The sequence below is a fragment of the Scyliorhinus torazame genome, chromosome 21, assembly GCF_047496885.1.
Source record: "Scyliorhinus torazame isolate Kashiwa2021f chromosome 21, sScyTor2.1, whole genome shotgun sequence".
NCBI lineage: Eukaryota > Metazoa > Chordata > Chondrichthyes > Carcharhiniformes > Scyliorhinidae > Scyliorhinus > Scyliorhinus torazame.
In genome coordinates, this window is record NC_092727.1 from 93,035,678 (window position 1) to 93,056,648 (window position 20,971).

Consider the following 20,971-nt stretch of genomic DNA (forward strand, 5'->3'; position numbering starts at 1 on the left):
TCGTTCAAGGAGCGTGGATAACAATGACTGACATTTGCACTGATATACAACAAACCTCACCCAGGCTACCAACAATTGGAATAGATCAGACCACTCTGTGAGCTGACAGTAAGTGTAACAAATAAGTCATATTCTCTGAATGTGCTGGTCTCTGATAAGTGTACCTGTGCACATTTGTTCCCCTTAGAAAATGCCAGATGTTTGCTTATGTCAAGATTTTATGCAGAACTAGCAATACTTCAGAGTTGGTTTGGTACCCAGACAGATATCAAGTTAAACATGTGATTACAGCTGACTGTCAAACAATGGGGATAAAGAGCCATTCAAGTAAACTTGTCTCTTATAATCTGTGACATTATAGCCCAAAAAGATAGTACAAGATTCATTATAAAGACCTGTGGAACGTCAGTCATAATGGTATGACTTAGTTACCTCACGGTCAGAATTGCAAGTGAATTCTGGTTATTCCCACAAGTTAGATATGTACTATTCCCAGGAACTTTATAATTCAATTTTATTACCATCAAGAATTAATTAATCGTTTTAAACAAACTAAGAGATTTAGATTTACTGGACCACTAAATTTCTTGGTAGCTTGGTTCCAATGTTGCAGGAAGTAGCGAACACACTAACTAGTCCATTATCATACAATCTGAGTTTAGAAAGTATTGTATACATTTTAAACTAGCCCTTCAAACAAATTTTCAAATGTTTGGATTGGATTTGTTTATTGTCACGTGTACCGAGGTACAGTGAAAAGTATTTTTCTGCGAGCAGCTGAACAGATCATTAAGTACATGAGAAGAAAAGGGAATAAAAGAAAATACATAATTGGGCAACACAACATATACAATGTAACTACAAAAGCACTGGCATCGGATGAAGCATACAGGGTGTAGTGTTAATGAAATCAGTCCATAAGAGAGTCATTTAGGAGTCTGGTGACAGTGGGGAAGATGTAAAATCATTCCTGTAATGAGAATATAATGGGTTACAAGACATGTTTCACTAAGTATGAACGTACATTCATCACATAATTCATATGTTTGTAAGAAGTTAGAGTATATATATTGTATTTTATATTTGTTGCAGTAAGCTTTTAAAAGCCTGGTTAAGCTACATATATTATATTGTGTATTTTGGATGGTTCCCTGTGGGTAGGTAATTTGAGACATTGTGTTTAAACTTAGGTAAGCAGGTCATGGGATCTGAGTGGGATAGAGATGATGTAATTAATGGGAGAAGCCAGGTCTGTAGCAAGCGGGTTTGGCAGTAAGACTTTTGAGTCTGACAAAGATGGAAGGATTTTCAAGTCCTGCTCTGCCATTCAATGAAATTATGGCTGATCTGATTGTGGCCTCAACTCCACTTTCCTGCCTATCTCCCGATAACCGTAGAAACTTGACTGGCAAGGGAGACGGTCTACATCAGGCTTAAAAATATTCAATGACGTAGCCTCCAATGCTTTCTTGGAAGAGAATTCCAAAGATACTGAACCCTCTGAGAGAAAAAAATTCTCCTCATCTCCATCCTACATAGGAGACCCTTTATTTTAAACTGTGTCCCCTAGTTTTGATCTCTCCCATGTGGGGAAACATCCTTGCAGAATCCACTGGTCAAGACCCTCAGGATCCTGTATGTTTCAGTATGGTCACTTCTCTTTCTTCTAAACTCCAATGCGTACAGGCCCAGCCTGTCCAACTTTACCTCATAAGATAACCCCCCCCCATCCCAGGAATCAGTCAAGTGAACCATCTCTGAATTGCTTCTACTGCAAATACGTCTTTTCTTAAATAAATAAATAAAACCTTGACACAGTATTCCAGATTTTTTTTAAAACTGTTCATGGGATGGAATCTGGGCCAGCATTTATTGCCCATCCCTGAGGGCATTTGAGAGTCAACCCCATTGCTGTGCATCTGGAGTCACATATAGACCAGACCAGGTAAGGACGACAGATTTCTTTCCCTCAAGAACATTAATGACCCAGGTGGGTATTTACGACAATTGACTATGATTTTATGCTCACCTTTAGACTTTTAGTTCCGGATTTTTATTGAATTCAAAATCTCAGCATCTGCCATGGCAGGATTCAAACTCAGATCCCTAGAGCATTACCCTGGGTCTCTGGGTACTAGTCCAGCGACAAACCACTATGCCATTGCCTCCCCTTTAATGTGGTTCCTATTCAACTGTAGCAAAACTTCCCTACTTTTATATTCCATTCCCCTTGTACTAAATATGGCATTCCATTTATCTTACAAATCACTTGCTGTACCTGCATACTAACCTTTTTGTGACTCATGTACCAGGACACCCAGATCTCTCTGTACCTCAGAGTTTTGCAATCTCCCTCCATTTAAATAATATGCTGCTTTTCCATTCTTCCTGACAAAGTGGACAAGTTCATATTTTCCCACATTATACTCAATCTGCTAAATTTTTGTCCATGTTCAATTAACACATCTATATCCCTTGCGTCCTCTTCATGACTTACTTTCCTACCTAGTTATGTGCCATTAGCAAATTTAGCAACCGTGCATTTGGTCCCTTTAAAAATGCTGCCCGATCTCTGGCAAGCCGACGTTGCCAGCTCTTTCAGGGCCCGCGCCTCTAGCATGATGGCATGGGACAAGCCTCCAGGATTTATTTTTTCCAGGTTCTGGACAATAAGAGAAGCCAGCTGTGCATCCAGCGAGCTGCGCACCACTTTTCTTGCCTGGTCCAGCACTTAGACGAAAAAATGGAAAATTCTGCCCTCTGTTTCCCAACTAATCCTTTGCCCATGTTAATATGTCATCCCGTGCACCATGAGTTCTTTCTTTGTGTTGTAATGACAGTAAGGTAATGGCGTGTTCCCAGTTTGACTTTGCTTCTGGTTTTTCCTCCACAGAGGCCGTACATTTGAGTGTAGTCACAGTGCAACAGCCTACATTGGAGGAATCTGCTCTGTGTCTAAAGGAGGAGGGATTAGTGAGGTTTGTTATTTCATTGATCTGTTCACTAATGTTGCCGTTCTATCTCTATCTTCTTCCCCTATTCATTTTAACATAAATTATATTCCACCCTTGTGGACTCATGACCAAAATTTTATTTCTGTTTACCTTTAAAATCCTCCCTTGTGATCTGTACAGCCGGCGCTTAACACCAACTGTTAACCTTCCTGTCACAGGGTCCTTCCAGGCAATGGCAAGGAACAGCCAGTTTGATGCATTACTGATGTCTGGCTGACAAATCAGAGACTGAAATAAACTCAGCACTGGGTGCAACAGGAGCACGAAAGAGACACACACAAGGGCTGATGTGGGTCTCCACTGCCTCTGTGGTAAACTGATGAAGGTCCTTTATCGAACCTGCCTGATTTACAATCCATTGACAGCAGTACACTGAAAATCAGGAGGTGTGGGGGGCATGATTTGCTCTGCCATATAGCTTCCCAGGTGCAGAAGACAAAACTCTACCCTGCAGATTTGATCTGACCATGTATGCAGTGCCTTCGATCCCTCAGTGTAGCCATTCAGCAACTGTGCAATGTCCCATACTGCTCATCAACAGAAAAAATTCTTACTGTGTGAGCAGCAAAATGATTTGCCAAAGAATTCTAAATGTCAATGCAAACATTTAAGTAAGTCCCCAGGTTGCGCATATTTTGAGGGGATCATGAGTTTTCCACTTATTCCAGTTGACAATCGGCTAAACCGTTTGTTCCTCAGAGATGTAGGGCACTATTCTCCCCCCCACGCCAGGTGGGAGAATCGCTGGGGTGCCGCGCGAATCGCGCCACGCTGCCCCGACCCCCGCACGCGATTCTCCCACCCCCCGGAAACCAGCGGCGCGCGATTCGCACCGGGCCGCTCGGAGAACCGGCGAGCGGCGATTCTCCGGCCGGATGGGCCGAGCGGCCGCTACGATGCGACAGGTTCCCGCCGGTGCCGTCCACCCCTGGTCGCTGCCGGCAGGAACTCTGCAGGGGTGGCCTGTGGGGGAGGGAGGGGGGCTCCTTCACCGGGGTGGCCTCCGGTGGGGTATGGCCCGCGATCAGGGCCCACCGATCGGCGGGCCGGCCTCCATCTGCACGTGGCCCCAGAACATGTTGGTGAGGGGCCGGCGAGCGTAAGACATTCCCCACACATGCGCAGGATGGCGTGGCCCAACTGCGCATGCGAAGGATTGGGCTGCCCCAACTGCGCATGCACGGGTTGGCGCGGCACCCATTTGGCACCGTGTAAGGACGCTGGAGCGGCGTGAACCGCTCCAGCGCCGTGCTGGCCCCCTATGGGGGCCAGAATAGGTAGTGTCCGGGCCCTGTTCGCGCCGTCGTGAAACGCCATATCGGAGAATCGCCCCTGTAATTTGCCCACACAAACATTTTTCTTGATGCTGTTAATTATGCATTGCAACCCTCCGCCAAGTGTCTACATGGTTTGCCTGTAAGAGATAGAGACCTGAATGTGCACAAACAATGGGTCTGATCATAGCTTGGAGCCAAAGGGCAGCATGGTGGCACAGTGGGTTAGCCCTGCTGCCTCACGGCGCCGAGGTCCCAGGTTCGATCCCGGCTCTGGGTCACTGTCTGTGTGGAGTTTGCACATTCTCCCCGTGTTTGCGTGGGTTTCGCCCCCACAACCCAAAAATGTGCCCGCTCGGTGGATTGGCCGCCCTAAATTGCACCTTAATTGGAAAAAATGAATTGGGTACTCTAAATTTACATTTAAAAAAATAAATAACTTGGAGCCAGGAAGAGAGTGGAGTGGTCAGTGATGTTCAGATGACAAAACGGGAATCCAGGGCTTCCTGCAGATTATTCAGAATTCAATGGTATAGTTCATCTTGAATTGTGTCAACAGGTTTCCTTTCAGCAGCGGGATGGGCAGATGGAACGTGGTGAGGGGGTAATGGGATGGGCAGATGGAACATGGTGAGGGGGTAATGGGATGGGCAGATGGAACATCAGTGTGGTGGATGGGGCTGAGAATTGGCCAAACGCTGGGTGTTTGAAGATATTTGGTGGCTGGGGAAAGCACTGCAGCTCTTCCTCTGCCTTGAGCAGGTATGATAACCTCATGGATACGGCCCTTCTCACCTCCTTTCCCAAGACCCAGCAACCCTGGCCTGCAGAAATTAAAGCTAAATTATTAAAATGGAGGCATACAACCTCCTTGAAAGATCTTACTGCCAGACTCGCCTCCTCAAAGCGAATTGCAATGCCCACCTCTCCATTAAAACCAGAAGTGGGTGACACATTGGAGTAACATTTCCCTTTTTTAATTTTTAAAGTCCCACCCAGTAGTTCTGATATTTAGTCTAGATTGTGTCACATGCAAGTGTGAGTTTGGGAAGAGCCCACTGTACATGAGCTTCCAGAAAAACTGAAGATTCCTGAATATTTGTAGAGCGAAATGGGACTTAGAATTAAATCCCATTTAATATGCTGTCTGAGTTTCACCTTATGGTGTGTAAGATTGTCTTTCTGTACATGAGTGCTGTGTTGAACAAACAGTGCCAAGACTTGTACCACCACAATTATTGAACATCAAATGGAAGCCAGGATCCTGTGTTCAAACATCCTGTTCAGTAACTGCAAATGGAACAAGTTTGACAAAGGGCAGCACGGTAGCATTGTGGATAGCCAATTGCTTCACAGCTCCAAGGTCCCAGGTTCGATTCTGGCTTGGGTCACTGTCTGTGCGGAGTCTGCACATCCTCCCCGTGTGTGCGTGGGTTTCCTCCGGGTGCTCCGGTTTCCTCCCACAGTCCAAAGATGTGCAGGTTAGGTGGATTGGCCGTGATAAATTGCCCTTAGTGTCCAAAATTGCCCTTAGTGTTGGGTGGGGTTACTGGGTTATGGGGATAGGGTGGAGGTGTCGACCTTGGGTAGGGTGCTCTTTCCAAGAGCCGGTGCACACTCGATGGACCGAATGGCCTCCTTCTGCACTGTAAATTCTATGAAATTCTATGACAAGCTCCAATCCAGTTCTTACAACCGTGAAAAAAAACTCCCTGTGACCTGCATTGAGCTGATGATCTCAGTCAGAAGGTGGTCAGCTTGGCATTTGGAAAGTCCTCGCGCCGACGAAGTTCTGGGTGCTCTTCAGAAGTCGAGACCAAGATCTGTTGAGGCTGGTTTAGCACAATGGGCTAAATAGCTGGCTTTTAAAGCAGATAAAGCAGGCCAGCAGCACGGTTCAATTCCCGTACCAGCCTCCCCGAACAGGCGCCGGAATGTGGCGACTAGGGGCTTTTCACAGTAACTTCATTGAAGCCTACTTGTGACAATAAGCGATTTTCATTTCATTTGAGAGAGCAGTGCGCCTGGAACTTTACTTAGCATCTAACAGTGCTATCGGTGTGTATGCGACCAGTAGAAATAAAGTCCAACATTATCCCGTTCTTTCGCAATGATGTCCACCAATTTGATTTTCTTTCAAATAAAAGCAAAGAGAAGTAAGTGACAGATTTTAGCGATGAAACAACAACGGCATCTGTGTTATTTCATCAGAAGTGCGCACAGGAGCAGGGTTCCAGCAAAGTATAGCTCAGTGGGCTAGACAGCTGGTTTGTGATGCAGAACAAGGCCAGCAGCACGGGTTCAATTCCCGTACCGGCTGTGAATTCAGAATTCTCCTCCTGTGTACCCGAACAGGCGCCGGAATGTGGCGACTAGGGGATTTTCACAGTAACTTCATACTTGTGACAATAAAAGATTATGATTATTAAGTAATGTCACTGGAACAAGAACAACTTCAAAGAATTTCCCAGTCAATCTTAACATTTCCAAAGTGAATGGACAGAAACATCGTTTGAGGTCATATCAAGGTAGACTTTGATCTTCAATGTTCCTGGAAGAGCTGGATATATATGGGGAAATTAGTAAACTGGACCTCATGGTTAAAATTCCTAATGCGCAGTCTCACCACACATATCCCGGCATTGGGAGCATTCAATATGGACCTGCAAATTTATTCACTGAATTGATAATTTGGCTATTTATTGCGATGATCTGTGATGTTCCTAATTTAATCAATGGTGCTGGATTCCGACTCGGTGGGGGGGGGGGGGGGGACGTGAACCCCGCCCCGACGCCGTCTTCTGAATTCTCCGGTGCCGTTTTTTGGGCGGGGGCAGGGATCATGCCGCGCCAGTCAGGAGCCGTTGGCAGTGGCCCCCCCAGCGATTCTCCGGTCCCCGATGGGCCGAGCAGCTGCCCGTTTTCGGCCAGTCCTGCCAGCGTGGTTTAGGCCAGGTCTGTACCGGCGGGACCTGTCTCTGAGGGTGGCCAGCGGAGTCCTCGGGGGGTGGGGGGGGGGATCCGGCCCTGGGGGTGGTCCCCACGGTGGCCTGCCCCGTGATCGGGGCCCACCAATCTGCGGCGGGCCTGTGCCGTAGGGGCACCCTTTCCCTCCTGGCCGGCCTGTGTAAAGCTCCGCCATGGCCAGTGCGGAGAAGAAACCCCCTGCGCATGCGCAGGAATCACGGCAGCGGTTCTGGGAACACGTTGGCGCTCCCGCGCATGTGACAACTCGCGCGGGGGCCCTTTGGCGCCGGTTGGCGCGCTGCCAACCACGCCAATGCCGGCCTAGCCCCCGAAGGTGTGGAGGATTCCGCACCTTCCGGGCGGCCCAATGCCGGAGTGCTCCACGCCACTCTTTGGCACCGGTACGGCCCGCCCAGCCGGGTACCGGAGAATCCCGGCCATAGTGTGTATCCTGAAGGTAAGTTATGTATTGTCAGTTGTTCTTCAAAGCAAGTTTAGCTGTTTAGCTCAGTTGGCTGTCAGCAGCTTCACGATACAGAGCAAGGCCAACAGCGCGGGATCATTTCGTGTACCGGCTGATGTTATTCATGAGGAGCCCGCCTTCTCAACCGTGCCCTCTCGCCTGAGGTGTGGTGATCCGCAGGTTAAATCATCACCAGTCAGTCCTCCCCCTCAACGGGGAAAGCAGCCTGTGGTCATCTGAGACTGGTGATTTTACTCCAAAGGAATTAATTCCAATCTTCAGCAAGACACTAAATAAATATTTCACAATTCTTGAGTGTGTTAAAGATGACATTATACAGGAGATGATTGGTTAGCATTGCAAATGATACAAGCTGTTTTCTGTAAAAGCCTTTTGCCTTTAAAGAGTTGAAGCTTCTTTCTTCGGCTTATTTTTCAGTATGGAAGTATCGATATGATGGCTGTCACACTGGCACAGAGCTTGGGCCAGAACCTTGGAATGATGTGGACTAAACAACGTGCAGGAACCAGTAAGTTGTACTTTAATTTATTTGGATTCTACAGACAAGGCCTGCATAGGGCCTTGGTGAGTCTGCACCAGGAAGATTGTGTGCAGTTTGGTTGTCTTCTCTAAGAAAGGATATACCTGCCAGAGAAGGAGTGCAGCAAAGATTCACCGACTGATGCCTGGGATGGCAGAATTGTCACAAGAGGAGCGATTGGGTCGACTGGGCCTGTATTCACTGGAGTTTCGAAGAATGAGAGGGGATCTTGTAGAAACTCTGACAGGACTGGGCAGACTGAATGCAGGGATGTTGTTTTCTCTGGCTGGAGGATCAAGAACCAGGGGCCACAGTCTGAGGATACAGGGTAGGCAATTTAGGACTGAGATGAAGAGAAATGTTTTCACTCGGGCTTGTGAACACGTGCAATTCCCTACCACAGAAGGCCAAATTGCTGACTATATTTAAGAAGGAAATAGAGAAATTTCTAGACTCTGAAGGTATCAGTGAGTATGGGGAGGACACTGGAGTATGGCATTGAGATGGAGGACCAGCCATGATCATGTTGAATGGCACAACAGGATCAATGGGCCGAATGGCCTACTCCTGCTCCTATTTTCTAAGTTTTTACATTGCACAGTCTCATATATAAGATGGGACAAAACTAACCATTGGAACAGAAATTCTAAAAATTAATCCATGTCAACATATTGATGTCTTCGGTAATGTTTCTTATGCAGATGTGCGAAGAGTCTAACCTGTACAATCTCCTCAGCATTTTTCAGTTACTTTATGATAGGGTAGCTGGACCATTGTTCCTAGAATTTTAACTCTTTCCCTCTTTGAATATTTGAAAAACTTTGCTGTCACTTGCTCCTGAGGTAAAGTTCTAGGGAAGGATCCTTCGTCCCACCACACCAGTTTTCTAATGTGGCCCGCCCCCCTGGCAGCAGGATTCTCCGTCCCGCCAGCCGGCCAATGGGATTTCCCATTTTGGGCAGCCCCATGCCGCCAGGAACTCCCAGGTGTGGGTTTCTGCTGGCGTAACGGAGAAGCCTGGCAGCGGAGAATCCAGCCCTCAGTATTTATGGAGCTCCAAAAACTGCTTCAATTTCCCCTCTCCTTGTAGGGTTGAGGATGTATGACATCTGGTCCAAGTGCCAGACACTTTAAAATCAAAGTCCTGTAAATCAGAAAGAATTTGCCCCACACATGACTGAGGTAACCACATTTTAAAATGATTTTTTGTTAAAAACACCTTTTTTGAGTGACAGCCTGACACTTTACAATTATGAATCTGTCCTTTTTATTAAGGGTCCACCTGTATTCTACACTGTGCCCCATAAACCAATTGTAAAGAGGTGAGTGAAAGTGGGTTTGGGTGGCTTCTGTCTGGCTTTCATTTTTTCCATCACGAAGTCCCTAATCTCCACTTACTGCAGGTGGCAGAGTTTGAATCGGGAGCCCGCAAAGCTGGGGATTACTGAGTGAATCCAGCTACTGAGATTCTGTAACACGCTGGAGGCAACCAGCTTTTAAAAGGACCGAGAAGGATCTTAAGTTGGGCCAAATTTGGGTACATTTTTCAAACCTTAAGAAAGGTGATTGTGCCAGCTCGTCCTACACACTGCAATCAATCATGGATCTTTCTACATTAAAATAAATATTGCGAGTTCTGTTTATAGTTTTATAAATACACATTAAAGGTTCAACGCATTAAAACATGCTAAATACGTGCCAGTTCGAGTCACCATTTTGGAAGCTGATTTCTTTTGCTTCATCCAGTTTTGAATCTCAGTAATCTGATCATCATCGGAAGAGAAGTCGCACTTGTAATTGCCCACTTGCATTGCTCTTTTTCCCTCTCGCTCGCACACATCCTATCTTGCTCTTCCATGCTTAAAATTAGAATTCCTCACGTGCCTGCACTTTACTCACAATATTGCACTGCTGTGAACTAGATGCCTGTAATTGTTTATTTCTTCTCCATAATCGATTCACCATTCAACAAACCAACTTCAAACAGTTGTCGTCTGAGACTCTCATGCCACTCTGTGGCAGTTCTCACCGACTGCATGTTCTATGCTATCGCGATGCAAGTGTGCGTTAGATATACCATTTCATACATATCCAATGTACACACTATAAATTGCTGTACCTGGATTGTACATACTGTACTGGCTGACCTGTACTATGTACATACCATAACCGAGAACCTTGTGTTTAAGAGCCAGTCTTGCAATGATTCTGTTTCCATGCGGCCTTCAATCTAATTCACCTTGGTAATTGGAGGCCAGAGCAGACAAACATTTATCGAGATGTGCCTCCAGGGGGCAGTGTAAACTCGTCAGCTCTGCATATCGAATTTAAAAAGCTTTTTTTTCTGGATTTCACCCTCCTCAACCTGAGGGGTATCAGTGCTAGGAGACAGGCTGCTTTCCAATTCAGGCACTCTGGTCTATGCAGCATGTCCTCATAGTTTAATAACCCCTTTAGTCCCAGTATCGTTCTTCTGAATAAAAATTCATGCCTATAACAGATCTAGAAATGTTAATTTAAAACCATTCTTTGCCACAATAGTAGTCAATTTTCAGCAGGAAGGAACATCCAGCTGTTGCGTGCCCACAGCTCAGGTTATGGAAATTTGAATTATCAGGCTAGGTACCTATAGTGTCTCTGCCTCTTTCAGGTAGCCTGTCTTAGGTGGTGAGGGTGGTAGAATTGCAGTTGGTGCTACCACATGGCAGCATCCCACAGCCAGGGACACTGGTGAAAATGTGAATTATTTTGTTCCGATTTATAATTTCCCACCCTGCCTGGTATAATCAACTAGCTCTTTATGTAAGGCAATTATACTACCCCCCCTCCCACTGCTGCCGCAGATCCAAAGTGGTCCATAGTAACCCTGGATGTCAAGAATGTACTGAAAGGCAATACTGTGGACAGTTTTTGTCCCCTTATCTGAGGAAATATCGGCATTGGAGGCAGTCCAGAGAAGGTTCACTAGGTTAATCCCGGGTATGGAAAGATTCTCTTATGAGGCGAGGTTGAGTAGGTTGACCCTGCCCTCATTAGAGTTCAGAATAATGAGAGCTGACCTTATTGAGACATAGGATACTCAGGAGCCTTGGCAGGGTAGATACTGAGAGGTTGTTTCCCCTTTGTAGGAGTGTCTAGGACCAGAGGGCATAAATCTCAGAGTAAAGGGTCACCCATTTAAGACAGTGATGATGAAGAACTTCTTCCCTCAGAAGGTTGTTGGTCCCTCCGAATGGGGCTGGTTTAGCACAGTGGGCTAAATAGCTGGCTTGCAATGCAGAACAATGCCAGCAGCGTGGGTTCAATTCCGTACCTGCCTCCCCGAACAGGGGCCGGAATGTGGCAACTAGGGGCTTTTCACAGTAACTTCATTGAACTTTACTTGTGACAATAAGCAATTATTATGATCGTGAATCTGTGGAATTCTTTACTGCAGAGAGCTGTAGAGGCTGCGTCTTTAAGTATGTTCAGGGCTGAGATAGACAGATTTTTAATCAGTAAGGGAATCAAGTGTTATGCGGATTAAGCTGGAAAGTGGAGTTGAGGATTATATCAGATCAATCATGATTTCATTGAATGGTGAAGCAAACCCGATGGGCTGAATGGCCTACTTCTGCTCCTACGTCTTATGGTCTTATGGCAATTCTAGTGCACTACCAAAGCACAATTGATTGGAAATACATTGTATGTTCCCAACATTTGGTTTGAATTACACCTATCCATTTTTGGCCGAACCTTGTTTTTTCAGTTCTGAAGAAGGGTCATATTGGACTTGAAATGTTAATCCCGTTTCTCCCTCCTCAGATGCAGCCAGACCTGCTGAGCTTTTCCAGCACTTTCTGTTTTATAAATTTTGAGTCTTGTTCGCCACCTTCTATTTTGAAGGTGGAGCATGTTTCCCCAAATTTAGTTTAGTCGATTGAGATGCACCCAAATGTTTCGGGTTCAAAACTCTTAAAACTGAGAGCCAAATCGCCTGGCTCCTGGATCACCAGAGACTGCAAGTCTGACTGAAGATGTGCATCGGGATCCTGTGGAAGTCCTGACATCCTGACTTCCCCACCCTGGGCCAGACCTGACTACCCTATCCAAACTGACCCAATTATCACCAACCTGCCAATCCACCCAACCCACCATACCCACTTACTCATTCATTCCTCCATTCACTAAATTGACAGGCTGGACATTTAAATTTGCCACATAGCAGATATTGCCATAAAACAGTGCAATGGCCTGTCTTCCCCTGACTATGCTCCATTCCCACAGAATTCCCCGATGGATGCTGCACTGCACATTTCTGGGAATGCCGGTCTTTGGAGGTCCCAGAAAAAATGCGGAACAGCATCAAATCGGGGGAATTTATGAGCAGCATCTCAATAATCATCAGCTCTGCTCAGAAGATCCAGGCCTCAGGATTCAGTTTCAGTGAGAAGATTCTCCCATGGTACAATCACTGAGTTATTATCTCACAGGTGAATTACGGCACACATCAATTACGCTTTTCGAACAATTATATTGGAGCAGGAAGGTGGTCATTTTTACTATATATAGATCTATAAACCCATTTGTGCTGGCCAGCTGACATGTAAAAGACCTAAATCCTCTTTCAACAGGATGTCTCATTTTTTTCCCCACATCAATATGGTGGGCAGCGCATTTTTGGCTCGTAATGAACATGCACTTCTGCCCATCATATTAGAGAATTGGGCATCCATTTGGCGTTTTCAGAACAGATGCTGCTCCATTGAAGTTCCAGATCATGGTCTCTGCAAAATGGGTTTTCCGCAGATGATTTGTGCATGTATTTATCACAATGCATTTCTACTGCTTCCAATAATCCATTATATGTTGCCTGTGTACCACCAATACGCTTCCTGTTTTCCTTTGGCAGGTGAGTGCTGGTGTCCTGATGACTGGGCTGGCTGTATAATGGAGGATGTGGGGTAAGATAATCATTTCTCAAAATGGGGGAAAGGTAACATCAGTTTTGTTTTTTTACTTGATGCATGACAAGCAATGGGTTGGAGGAACATTTGGAAATTGACTGACCTGCTCTGCCCACCTGCACAAATGCTGTCAATGAAATTGCACCTTGTAATGATTTCTGTACTGAAGGATTTAGATTAATTAGCAGCTTTCAGTTTAGTAATAAAAGAACTCCATCTCTCCAATCTTCTCGTCTAGTCCACATGTGCAACAGAACCCGGCAACAATACCTGGGATTTCAGTCACTTCTCGTGTACGTACTCTAGGCATGCACCTGTGATGCAGCACAGCCCATTTGAGGGGAGTAGTTTTAGATGCGACTGTGAGATGTAAAGACCTCCAGTGTCTTCAAAGGCACAATGTGGGTGGAATTGACTCAGAAGGGTGATGGAAAATCAACAGCCAGTTTTACATTCTGTACCATTCCAATCTTCTGTTCCAATTTCTTTCTGTGCAATGGATTGACTCGGTTGGCTAGGTGACTAGTTTGTGGTTCAGAATTATGCTACCAGCGTGGGTTCAGTTCCCAATCCAGGGCCCCCTTGCCCTGTGCCTGAGAGTGAAAGGCAGTGGCTGACCATCACTGACAGAAAAAGTCAAGACAACAGCTCCGGGTGAAGCAGCAGCAGACAAATGAGCCAAGGACCTTCCTTCAGGCAGAGCACATGTGTCTGCATGAATGCTGTGAAATAAAATCACCTGGGGTGGGTTCTTCGCCTGTTGTCTCTTTTGCACATCCTCTACCTTGATATTCCACTCACCGAAGACCTGTTTGGGGAACCCAGACCTGGCGGTTCACTAAAGTTAGCTGAACTTCGTCAGAGTAAACTGGAATCTACCACAGACTGTCTTCAAATAAAATGATGGGTACACTGGAGCATGAGAACATAAGAACTAGGAGCAGGAGTAGGCCATCTGGCCCCTCGAGCCTGCTCCGCCATTCAATGAGATCATGGCTGATCTTTTGTGGACTCAGCTCCACTTTCCGGCACAAACACCACAACCCTTAATCCCTTTATTCTTCAAAAAACTATCTATCTTTATCTTAAAAACATTTAATGAAGGAGCCTCTACTGCTTCACTGAGCAAGGAATTCCATAGATTCACAACCCTTTGGGTGAAGAAGATCCTCCTAAACTCAGTCCTAAATCTATTTCCCCTTATTTTGAGGCTATGCCCCTAGTTCTGCTTTCACCCGCCAGTGGAAACAACCTGCCCGCATCTATCCTATCTATCCCCTTCATAATTTTATATGTTTCTATAAGATCCCCTTTCATCCTTCTAAATTCCAACGAGTACGGTCCCAGTCTACTCAACCTCTCCTCGTAATCCATCCCCTTCAGCTCTGGGATTAACCTAGTGAATCTCCTCTGCACACCCTCCAGTGCCAGTACGTCCTTTCTCAAGTAAGGAGACCAAAACTGAACACAATACTCCAGGTGTGGCCTCACTAACACTTTATACAATTGCAGCATAACCTCCCTCGTCTTAAACTCCATCCCTCTAGCAATGAAGGACAAAATTCCATTCGCCTTCTTAATCACCTGTTGCACCTGTAAACCAACTTTTTGCGACTCATGCACTAGCACACCCAGGTCTCTCTGCACAGCAGCATGTTTTAACATTTTATCATTTAAATAATAATCCCTTTTGCTGTTATTCCTACCAAAATGGATAACCTCACATTTGTCAACATTGTATTCCATCTGCCAGACCCTAGCCCATTCACTTAGCCTATCCAAATCCCTCTGCAGACTTCCAGTATCCTCTGCACTTTTTGCTTTACCACAGTGCGGATACATTCTATAAACGCCTCCTCAAGGCTGCCTTGACAGACCTGATTAAACCAATCGACATGTAGATTAAAATCCCCCATGATAATTGCTGTACCATTTCTACATGCATCCGTTATTTCTTTGTTTATTGCCTGCCCCACCATAATGTTACTATTTGGTGGTCTATAGACTACTCCTATCAGTGACTTTTTCGCCTTACTATTCCTGATTTCCACCCAAATGGATTCAACCTTATCCTCCATAGCACCGATGTCATCCCTTACTATTGCCCGGATGTCATCCTTAAATACCAGAGCTACACCACCTCCCTTACCATCCACTCTGTCCTTCCGAATAGTTTGATACCCTCGGTTATTTAAATCCCAGTCGTGACCATCCTTTAACCATGTTTCAGTAATGGCCACTAAATCATAGTCATTCACGATGATTTGCGCCATCAACTCATTTACCTTATTCCGAATACTACGAGCATTCATGTAAAGTACACTTATGATGGCTTTTTTACCTCTGTTTTGAATCTTAACACCTGGATCAGTAACCTCTCCTAAGTTATATTTCCTCTTAACATTTCTCGTAATTTTCCTTGTCGTTGAACCCATATCTTCATTTAACAACCTGCTGCGTCGCTTACCATTATTGCTTTTACTTCCTGTTTTATTCCTTTCAGTATTACTGGGCCTATTCACTGAGCTCCTTGATGCACGATCAATTAAACTCAAAGACGAGGTTGTATCATAACTGAAGGCTTTAATAGACTAGATCTGTTCCCCAGCAGCTTCGGTACAGAATGAGGGCTGCTGGGACAGCACCTGTTCTTATACCCCGCCTGTCAGGGCGGAGCTACATACCAAACAGCCAATGGTAAGCTGCTAGGCTTACCCAATGGTCTACAGCCTCTCGGGTACTGCAATACCTGATACTACCACACTCCCCTCAGTCACTGTACCTTGTACTGTCGCCTTTTTTGATTTTTGACTATGGCTTCTCTGTCTTACACTTTCCCCCTTACTGCCTTTTGTTTCTGTCCCTGTTTTACTACCTTCCAACTTCCTGCATCGGTTCCCATCCCCCTGCCACATTAGTTTAAACCCTCCCCAACCGCTCTAGCAAACCCCCCCCCCCCAGGACATCGGTTCCAGTCCTGCCCAGGTGCAGACCGTCCGGTTTGTACTGGTCCCACCTCCCCCAGAACCAGTTCCAATGCCCCAGGTGTTTGAATCCCTCCCTCTTGCACCATCTCTCGAGCCACGCATTCATCCTATCCTGACATTCCTACTCTGACTAGCTCGTGGCATAGGTAGCAATCCTGAGCTTACTACCTTTGAGGTCCTACTTTTTAGTTTAACTCCTAACTCCCTGAATTCAGCTTGTAGGACCTCATCCCATTTTTTACCTATATCGTTGGTGCCTATGTGCACCACAACAGCTGGCTGTTCACCCTCCCCCCCTCCACCCCCAGAATGTCCTGCAGCCGCTCCGAGACATCCTTGACCCTTGTACCAGGAAGGCAACATACCATCCTGGAGTCTCGATTACGTCCGCAGAACCGCCTGTCTATCCCCCTTACGATTGAGTCACTACAGACCTGCCATTCTTCTACCCAGCTGCGCAGCAGAGCCAGCCACGGTGCCATTAACCTGGCTGCTGCTGCTTTCCCCTGGTGAGCCATCTCCCTCAACAGTATCCAAAGCGGTATATATGTTTTGCAGGGAGATGACCGCAGGGGACACCTGCCCTGCCTTCCTACTCTTGCTCTGTCTTTTGGTCACCCATTTTCTATTTCCCTCAGTAACTTTCACCTGCGGTGTGACCAGCTCACTAAACGTGCTATCCACGACGTCCTCAGTACCGCGGATGCTCCAAAGTGAGTCCATCCGCAACTCCAGAGCCGTCAAGCGGTCTAACAGGAGCTGCAACTGGACACACTTCTTGCACGTGAAGAAGCCAGGGTCAGTGGACGTGTCCCTGAGCTCCCACATCGCACATGAGGGGCATGGCACGGGTCTGGGATCTCCTGCCATGTCTTAAACCTTAGGTAAACTTATACAACTACAATTCCAAAAAACGAAAGAAAAAATAAATAAATTAGACAATGAAAAGAAAAACTACTTACCAGTCACTTACCAGGGATAAAAAGCACCTCCTCCCCCCCAAGCTTCGAATTCCCACCTAGATTCAAATTCCGAAACTCACTCTTGGTTGTGTCTCACTCTTGACTGTGTCATCTCTGGCTCACTGGGAGAACTCACTGGGAGTGAGTTTACAAGTTGCTCTTTTTAAATTGGCCTGAGTTGACTCCCCTCCCCCAACTGCTTTTAGATCAAAGTAGATTGAAGTGACTGACACTTCACTGCCAACCAGTTATGTGAGTGGGTGGGGCAGTCCTTGTTAACCTACACTGCACAATACTAGCTTAATTTAAATTAATTTAAACTCCTGAAATTTAAAAGGAACATTCTTACCGATTGGATTGGATTCAATTCCCACCTAGATTCAAATTCCCAAACTCACTCTTGGCTGTTTCTCACTCTTGGCTGTGTCTTCTCTGGCTCACTGGGAGAACTTACTGGGAGTGAGTTACAAGTTGCTCTTTTTAAATTGGCCTGAGTTGACCAATCAGGACGCGGCACATTGATGGGAAAAGGTTGGACAGCTTACTGGATGAAGTAGTGAGAATATCAGAGAGGTGCCTTTCCCCCAATGAGGAATAGGATGCGTATGAGTTCAGTCCATGAAGAAATTGAATGATCACACCAGCAGGGCAATGCAAGCAGGTAAAGGATGACGCAATGAGAAGAAGCACAAGATTAGATAGAAAGCCTAACATCCACACACCCCAATGGGAAATAAAAGCAGTGCGGGAGCAAATGCTAGATTGTGGAACATTTCCTTGGAAGTGAATGAATAAAGACTGTGGCCCAGACAGCTTTTGGTCAGGGCCACACTCATTTCTTAATGGAGGTGTTATGCTGACAATTACTGCTGCTGACCCAGACATTCTTTGTTCTGGACATCTTGATTGACTATTATGAAAAACAGCAACTTAACTGAGTTGCGGGATGCCTGGAATGGTACTGTGCCTTTCAAGAATCAGCACCTTCAAGACAAAATATGGAACCAAATAGGCCTCAATTTTGCCTTCCATGTTGAACTGCAGAAATATGGTAATAAAGCAAAAGAATTTGGATTGGATTCAGAGAATTCATAGGATTTACAGTGCAGAAGGAGGCCATTCGGCCCATCGAGTCTGCACTGGCTCTTGGAAAGAGCACCCTACCCAAGCCCACACCTACACCCTATCCCCATAACCCAGCAACCCCACCCAGCACTAAGGGCAATTTTGGACACTAAGAGCAATTTAGCCTGGCCAATCCACCTAATCTGTACATCGTTGGACTGTGGGAGGAAACCGGAGCACCCGGAGGAAACCCACGCAGACACGGGGAGAAACTGCAAACTCCGCACAGACAGTGACTCAAGCCGGGGATCGAACCTGGGACCCTGGAGCTGTGAAGCAATTGTGCTAACCACTACGCTACCGTGCTGCCCATAATCATTCCTAATCACTTCCAAATTGTCAGATTTTGATGTTTCGGAAACCATTTGTCCAAACGGTCATTGTGTGGAAAATTCAAACTGATGGGAAATCACCCGAACACAGGATTCACCCTTACACACGGCTCATCCTTACACATGCCAAATCGGCATAGTGGGGCGGCACAGCATTGCTGCATCACAGTGGCAGGGACCCATGTTCAATTCCGACCTCCTGTGACTGTGTGGAGTTTGCACATTCTCTCTGTGTTTGTTTCCTCCAGGTGCTCCGGTTTCCTCCCGCAGTCCAAAGATGTGCAGGTTAGGTGGATTGGCCATGATAAATAGTCCCTTAGTGTCCAAAAGATTAGGTGGGGTTACAGGGATAGGGCATGGGCCTAGGTAGGATGCTCTTTCCGAGGGTCGGTGCAGGCTCGATGGGCCGAGTGGCTGCTTTCTGCACTGGAGGGATGCCATGGATTCTATGACAGCTTCTCACCACACCAAAAGCAGCTAAGTGCTTTCTGCTGTGAAAAGAGGGGCTATGAATCCACTCAGTTCTCAATAATATCAAGTGTGTTTATAAACATTGTGGTAATTGAGATGCATTCAAGTGTGGAGGGCATGACAGATAAACAATCAAGCATCTGTCTGTGACTAATAAAACTGTCAATCACTGGCTAGTGAAATGTATTGTGTGAAATTGAATGAGAGTTTTTCATTTCAAAGGCTGTCAGGGGATTTGAAGCCCTTTCAAGTGTTCTGGGCTTTCAAGGAAGCCTCTGATACTTTTACCAGCTCCTGCTTTAAATACGTCTGCCTGAGGCAACAGATATTAGGGAAGGGTAAGTGAAAATGCAGTGATCTTTCACTGTACTACCTGGGCTGTTATCAGCTTTCAGGCAGGGGTCTCTGATGGAGGTGACTGATGGTGGATTGGGTCACCTTCATGCATGTGTGCTGTGGGGGGGGGGGGGGGGGGGGGGTGACCCATTATTTCTGCAGTGGGGGGGAAGTTGCCCCTACTTGTCATTGGGCAGGGGGTAGTAGAGGGAAGGATATGCGTGTGGAGGGGAGTTGCTGCTGGAGTTGGGGATCTGGCCACCTGCTCAAATTGGCGGCCCAGTGCTGGGATTCAAGAGGAACCTGATGAGCTGTACACCCATGCATATTAATGCATGGTTGTATTACGATCCTAGACCAGACCCTAACAGTTGCTAGGATACTGGACCAAAACCCCAATATTTTATTTTATTTTGTAAGACTGTATGGAAAGAACACTTCGTTTCAGGAGTGATTCCACAAAGAAATATGGATTTGGGATTTTACAACAAAATGTTATTATTAATATACTAGAAAGCTCTTTATTAGGGGTGGCACGATAGCATGGTGGTATGCACTGTAACTTCATAGCACCAGGGACCCGGATTCGATTCCCGGCTGGGGTCACTGTCTGTGCGGAGTCTGCACGTTTTCCCCATGTCTGTGTGGGTTTCCTCTGGGTGATCTGGTTTCCTCCCACAAGTCCCAAAAGATGTGCTTGTTAGGTGAATTGGACATTCTTAATTCTCCCTCAATATACCCAAACAGGCGCTGGAGTGTGGTGACTAGGGAATTTTCACAGTAACTTCATTGCAGTGTTAATGTAAGCCTACTTGTGACACTAATAAATATTATTATTATTAGCATCACCCCCATAATTAGCTTACAATTACCTTTGAAACAATATATCTCAGTGCAATAAATACAATACTCTTAATTACTATCCCTATTCCGAATGAACCAACAAGAAAAGAAAAAACATACAGCACTCAATCAATCCAACATCCCAATGGCACAGATTAATACTTGCTTTCCAGAGTAGATTTAGCTCCTGTTAGAACCCTTGCAAACTCTGGCTGTGTGTCTTCAAAAAGCTGTTTCAAGTGGTTTGTTTCAGCTGTTTGTTTCATATAAAATTATGAAGGGAATAGATAGGATAGGATAGATGCGGGCAGGTTGTTTCCACTGGTCGGGGAAAGCAGAACTAGGGGGCATAGCCTCAAAATAAGGGGAGGTAGATTTAGGACGGAGTGTAGGAGGAACTTCTTCACCCAAAGGGTTGTGAATCTCTGGAATTCCTTGCCCAGTGAAGCAGTTGAGGCTCCTTCTTTAAACTTTTTTAAGAAAAAGATAGATGCCTTTCTAAAGAATAAAGGGATTTGGGGATATGGTGCACGGGCCGGAGAGTGGAGCTGAGTCCAAAAAGATCAGCCATGATCTCATTAAATGGCGGAGCAGGCTCGAGGGGCCAGATGGCCTACTCCTGTTCCTAGTTCTTATGTTCTTATGTACCCTTGTCCTCAGACAAGTCTGTTCTTCTTTAAATACTATCACTTATTTTTTAACCATCCTAC

At 45.9% G+C, this 20,971-nt stretch overlaps 1 protein-coding gene across 4 annotated transcripts in view; it reads left to right on the forward strand.

The window, feature by feature from the left end:
- adam11 (ADAM metallopeptidase domain 11) overlaps nucleotides 1-20,971 on the forward strand; it is a 256,822-nt gene that overhangs the window by 147,769 nt on the left and 88,082 nt on the right. For all 4 annotated transcript variants that reach the window (XM_072487068.1, XM_072487070.1, XM_072487069.1 and 1 more), the window contains exons 12-14: nucleotides 2,894-2,978; nucleotides 8,157-8,247; nucleotides 13,151-13,202. In XM_072487068.1, coding sequence (XP_072343169.1) covers nucleotides 2,894-2,978; nucleotides 8,157-8,247; nucleotides 13,151-13,202 — 228 coding nt within the window. The remainder of the gene's footprint in view (nucleotides 1-2,893; nucleotides 2,979-8,156; nucleotides 8,248-13,150; nucleotides 13,203-20,971) is intronic.